At 35.3% G+C, this 6119-nt stretch overlaps 1 protein-coding gene across 6 annotated transcripts in view; it reads right to left on the bottom strand.

Moving 5' to 3' along the window:
• Window positions 1–413: 413 nt before the first annotated feature.
• Window positions 414–6119, bottom strand: part of LOC105689478 (octopamine receptor beta-3R) — a 45725-nt gene continuing 40019 nt past the window's right edge. For all 6 annotated transcript variants that reach the window (XM_020854253.2, XM_012406509.3, XM_012406508.4 and 3 more), the window contains 2 exons: window positions 4234–4345; window positions 414–2137 (listed from right to left, as the gene is read on the bottom strand). In XM_020854253.2, coding sequence (XP_020709912.1) covers window positions 1927–2137; window positions 4234–4345 — 323 coding nt within the window. In that variant the 3' untranslated portion in view covers window positions 414–1926. The remainder of the gene's footprint in view (window positions 2138–4233; window positions 4346–6119) is intronic.

Genomic DNA, 6119 nt, shown 5'->3' with positions numbered 1-6119 from the left:
CGATTCATTTTTTTTTTTTTTTTTCTACCTTTCTTTTCTTTCTCTTAACCACCTGAACCTCGTCATTTCGGTGGTGAAACTCGTCGCATTTTTTTTTTCTCTAGTATTTTTCACGTTCTTCCTTTTTATTTATTTTTCATTCTATGCAAATGAACGACCTAATAAGGTTAGAAATGATTTTTGGTAAGGGGCAAAAAAAAACTGAGCTTTTTGACAATTCCTTAGCAATGGGCAGGAATGTTTCAAATTTATAATTTCGATCGCAAAGTATGAAGGAAGTCGGAGACTTCAACGATCGCGGATACTTTGGAAAAATCATTTTCTTTCTCTGCGGTTTTCGTAACCAAATAATGTCGAATACTGCAACGTTTCTGAATAAATCTGTCACGTACAAAAGGTCGATAAGCAGTTTGTTCTTTTTCAATTGTTATTATTATTAATATCTTTTTTTGTCTTTGCATTCGTTTTTTTAATTGATACAATTATTTACAGAGCCGTATTGCGGTACATATGTATATGTGTATGGTCATACTTGAAATGATATATTATTGCTATATTACATATTTTACATATTTCCACAATGTTGTTGTTATTATTATTATTGATCTATGTGATGTTTCGTTCTCTAAATATACGCATATAACGACATCGTATCATTATTATAATCATTTATCTACTATTATATGATACACATTTAGAATTGCGCTTTCCTAGTAACCCTAATTCAGCGGTTTTACTGGCCTTTTGTATCTGACATTTTATTAGTTTTCGACATCGTTTTTTTTTTTTTTTTAATTCTTTTCCTAGACATACTTACAAATATATATTTCTTACGCTTTATATGTTTCGGTAAAGGTTACTTACCATTTATACGTTCATTCTCTTTCTTCTGTCAATTTGTTACAATGATTTACAATATCTCAGAATTTCTTTTTCTGCTCTCACTCGTTCTAACATATTTACCTATTACCTACACTATCTATTATACCTATATCCTTAGAACGATCGTTACAACTAGGCAATATACTTTATGATAATTATTACTGATGTTATCATTATTATTATTTTATATCACAATTCACATAATAATTACAAATATATTCTTCTATTCGTTGTAATCTAATGGAAAATCATCACTTTCAACTATTGCCTATAATAGCTAATTATTATTCACATAATATACGTACATAATTATCATTATCATGTACATGCAATTCGTGTATTAACTTTTTTTTAGTTTCTTCATATACATTCATTATATATTATATGCTAAGTTTGTTATCTCCTTGTTGAAATATACGTATATAATACATATATTTATGTTGTAAAGCTTTTTTTTTTAAATAACTAATTAGTCTACTACATGTTATTGATTTATTAATTCTTGTTTCCTTTCTTTTTTTCGTTCGTTCTCTGGTTCAACAGTTTTCGTATTGCGACGATCATTATTTTTTTATTTACACGCTGCGACTAGCTACGTCACGTGTAACTAAAAGTACACGTGTTATATTAACATTGGCGAAAAATTATGTGTTTGCCTTTTCCATTCCTTTGGTTTTCTTTGGTTTAAGTAACTTTGCTACTACCGTTGTTTCATGACGAGTAAAAAAAGAAGAAAAAAAAAAAAAGGATAAAATGTCTAAAAATAAACCATAATCGATTAAAGTAAGAATAAATAAATAAATGATTAAATTTTTGCGTGATGCAAAAACATTGATGCGTTGTACGATTAGAAAATAGAAAAATACCTATACGTTTACATAGAAAAAAGAATAGGAATAGAAGAGAAAAGGTCGACTTTGCCTATTTTTTATGATTTTTGTTTTTTGCTAAGGGTTTGTTCGATATAAATCTGTCATACATTTATCCGAGATAGTCTGCGGGGCAATTACGATTCCTCGGAGCAGAATACCCGGATATTTCACGCTAGACAAACTGAGAGGGTGTTTTCCAACAGCTGGCACAGCAGGGTAAAGCACTTTTTAGGGTGTCTTTGAATGCTTCGCGAAAATCACGGTTGAAATACGCGTAGATTAGGGGGTTCAATGCACTGTTGAAATATCCGATCCAAAAAAGAACGGCAACAACAGCATCTGGACAGTAACAAGCGTCGCCGCAAAGCGAAGTCGTCAGGTACCTGAAAAAGAGAAACGACAAAAAATCGAAATTGAACAACATTCGAGGTCAGTTTCTGTGGAGAAATCTTTTTCAAACTGGGGATGTGTTCAACCGATGGTACAAGAATAAAAAATGATGACCTTTGTCACCCCCACGGTCACACCTTCGTTTTTCACATCATGGCGTTCGAAAAATGGAGAACAGTAAAAACTTACAAGATATATTCAGATTGCAGAAACATGAATAAAATCTGAATCGATCGATCAATTTCAGATAACATTTTCTGCTTCTTATCCTGTTCTTTTCAGACTCATCCTTCATTCGCGAAGCTTCACATTAGGACGCCAATAAGGGAAGTGAAAATAGCTATTTATGAGATAAGTCTGACAATGAGAAGGGGCGTCTTATGACATGGGTGAGTTCCAGAGAATAAGCCGATTGGGGTAACGCTGTGTGACCGGAGAACGAGTGGCGAAGAACGTTGAATCGAATATGGCGGTCCATACGTGAATTTCGCGATATCAAATTGAAACTGATCGAAGACGTTTGTCGTGTGGCATAAAACTGAAAATTCGGAACAATTTTTTGCCGTTGTCACAACACGCAGATACCGCTCACTGTACAAGTGCCAAGCGATTCGCGCAATTCGAACATTATCTCTCCACCCCTAATTCTCTCGGAATTGCTGTATGCCTATATGTATACCGTTCCGTTGATCCGAATTCGGAATGGGCTTTAACGACCTTTGGGACGCTGTGAAAATTAAACGCTTCAGGTGTACATGGTATGTATATAACATAATCGGAAGTACCCCTATATACGTACACATTACTACATATATACGCGGCGGAAGACTGTAATCAAAATGAAAACTAACCATAGGTACGTACATATGTATCCGGCATACATAAGAACAAAAACACGCATCGCAAAGGTCATATTCTTTAGCGTTTAACGTATATATATAATACCTATGTCTACCTGCGTATTTATATTTATCGAGATATGTATACAGTATTGTTCGTGGTTACAGGTATGTTTTGAATAGAGATATACATTCAGTACGCATATTTAATTCTGTACCTATGTATGTACCGTGACAAATGATCATTTCTAGGGGATTCGGCGGGGTTGCAGGCGCTGCAGGTTATAATTTGCATTGACGATGTAGAAGTAGAACGGGCCATTAGTTTCTCTCCCAACAGCAGCAGCAGCTTTCTGATGCTGATGTTTGCTGCCGTTGCTGCTGCTGCTGCTGCTGCTGCGGCGTAGGCAATAGACTAGAATTTACTGGATTTAATCAACACCGCTAGTATTTACCCCCTGCAAAACTTCTCGTTCAAATATTACTTGTATAGATATGTTCTTTCATGTACGTACACATACATTATAAGTTCCCCCGCTGCAAATGAAACAACACGGGCGTAAATTTGATCTCATTTAACGAGGTCCGATGATCTTAAGGTGATGCAACGGTTCTGCTCTACCGACTGGAATATGCATAACTTTTCTTTGATATCTTGTTTAATGAGCAAATAATAATTAGTGGAATAAGCTATCCGAATCTACAGTGATGCCTAACCTTCAATGGATTTTCAGATCGGCTTATTTTTCGAAAGATTTATTGAACATGCGTACATACAATTTTCAAAAATCATTTCTTGTCATCAACTGTGTCGATTTTCTTGGCTATCAGATCTGATAAAAAACAGTTGAATCGATTAGCGGTTCTCACTCGAAAAGATGAGATTAAAAAAAAAAAGAAACAGCTCTATCCATTGTGTTCGCTTTGATCGAAATGATTGATTCTCTGATCATTTCGGATTTTTAGCTGTCACGTTTCGCAATCCTAAATTTCTTTGGCAAAACATCGTTAGTATATACTTGTACAACGTATACATAATCGGAGTTTTCTCAAACCCCCGAGCTTTCGGTTATAACGATTTCCAATTTCAAGAGCGCATGCACCAGTCGCCACCTTTGTACACGTATGTATTATATCTCTGAGTATATTTTTGTTTTATTTCATATTACATAATATTCTGACACCAATATGAAAAAAAATTCGGTAACATATTATACACGATAAAGATGAAATGGAATTTTTCAGCTTACCAAAGAAAAAATGGCAGCCAACAGAGCATGAAGGCCCCCATTATGATACCCAGAGTTCTCGCAGCCTTGTGCTCTGCTCTCCAACTCTTGGTTTGCTGCCGTATCGTCGTGCCTGTAACAAATGAAATAGATAATCGATAAAAACTAAATCATATTCCGATAACAAAGATAATGGATTTTCTTTACTGGCAGACAAAAGAATAGCATGGAGACCAGGTAGCTCCGTAAAATTACATTTCATCAAAGTTCGTAATCACTTCCACGGAAATCGTCGCCTCGTGGAAGTAAAAAAATCGCAGGCAGATATTAGGAACGTATTAATATCCATATAGTTTCTTTGATAGATGAGCCGGAGAGAAATCTCATCGATTTCTTTAGTTAGATGTTACGTAGAAGTGAGGTGAACGGTAGGGGTTCGAAATGGAGTGGGTTAGGTCGTAGAGAATGAAGGGTAGCCAACCTAAATCTGCTTCACTGCATTAAGACACGCAAGCCCCTTCAACTCCGTTAACTTTCCCTACCGCCCTATACCGTTACAACGTTATATTATCTAAACAAGTCCGAAAATAGTAATCCACCGAATAAGTTCAAGAGTTACGTTCATTTTTTATCATGAATATGATTTAGAAACGTGTCATATTCCCTTCGTGCGTTTCTGTATTGATATCGATCCAAAATCCTAATCGATTTTCAAGATCTTTACTTATCTTTCCGTCTATTTACCGAATTTGTTTCCATTTTCATCCACAAACTTTTTTCCAGTCCGTCTATTGTTTTAAATTTTTAAAGGATATACGCGACGAGTGCAGATTTTCATCAGGGACAGCTGTTTTGAGATAAAATGGCAAAACTCGGAATCGATTCAGTTCACGATGAAAATACCATACGTATATGTTTATTTCATCATATCCGAAGTTGTATAATATTTGTAAGCCATGTGTAGGTCATAGGCTCATGTTTATTGGTGGGCGAAAATTTGTAGAACAATTCTGGTGAATCATGTTGGCATGTGCTACTTGATAATTAAAAACATAACAAATACAATAATTTCACAAATTACGGTAATGGGCCGCGTTTGCTACATAAATATTCCATATAGTTTCCATATATTCCATAAAGATTCATATACAGGCATCTATATAAATCGAATTACGTGTATTTTTCATCTCTACCTATTTTGTATTCATGTTTTTTCTCCTCTTCCTCTTTCATACTTTCAGCCCACCGCCTTGGTGATTCGTAACTGTACCGCTGGGGTTTTCTCGTATTCCGGTGGTACCTGGTACCGGATGTGCGTCATGTATAGAGTTTCTCTCTGTTCTCTTTCTCTTTCCATTTCGTTCGCGATTTTTTTTTTTTTTTTTTTTTATTAATTTTCTCCCCCTCATTTTGGCCAATTTCATATACACGTTACGCGCTGTAACGTAGATTCCATGTACGACGTCACTTGAAGCGCTGCATTACTTAGCCAAAAACGGAATGCGAACGGAGCGAATAAAATATTCGTTGGAAAAAAAAAAATGAGAAAATTAATGGTGAAACGTGCCGCTTGTTCGATGAGTTTTCATATTTTCGCCACGTATGGTTATTTTGTAACGCACAAGCTCTTCGTTTTCTTTTTTATTTTTTTCTTTCGCTCACCCTTCTTTCAAGAGTAAATCAGATGACGCCTACTTCTGCGACCTGAATTGCAAAAGCAATATAAAATAAGGAAAATAATTTATTCCTCCGACGGTTGAAATTCACTAGATTCTCGGTTGTGTTATTTTTCTTACTTTGTCGATGCTCGTGAAGGCCGAGGTGTTGGTCCTACATTAAGTCAGGTGCCGAAACGGTTTTTCTCACCATAATTAGCGACGTCGTATAATTTTTGATAATAACGAAGT

The sequence above is a fragment of the Athalia rosae genome, chromosome 2 (assembly GCF_917208135.1).
Source record: "Athalia rosae chromosome 2, iyAthRosa1.1, whole genome shotgun sequence".
In the NCBI taxonomy this organism is placed as follows: Eukaryota; Metazoa; Arthropoda; class Insecta; order Hymenoptera; family Athaliidae; genus Athalia; species Athalia rosae.
This window is presented reverse-complemented; position numbering and strand designations above follow the sequence as displayed.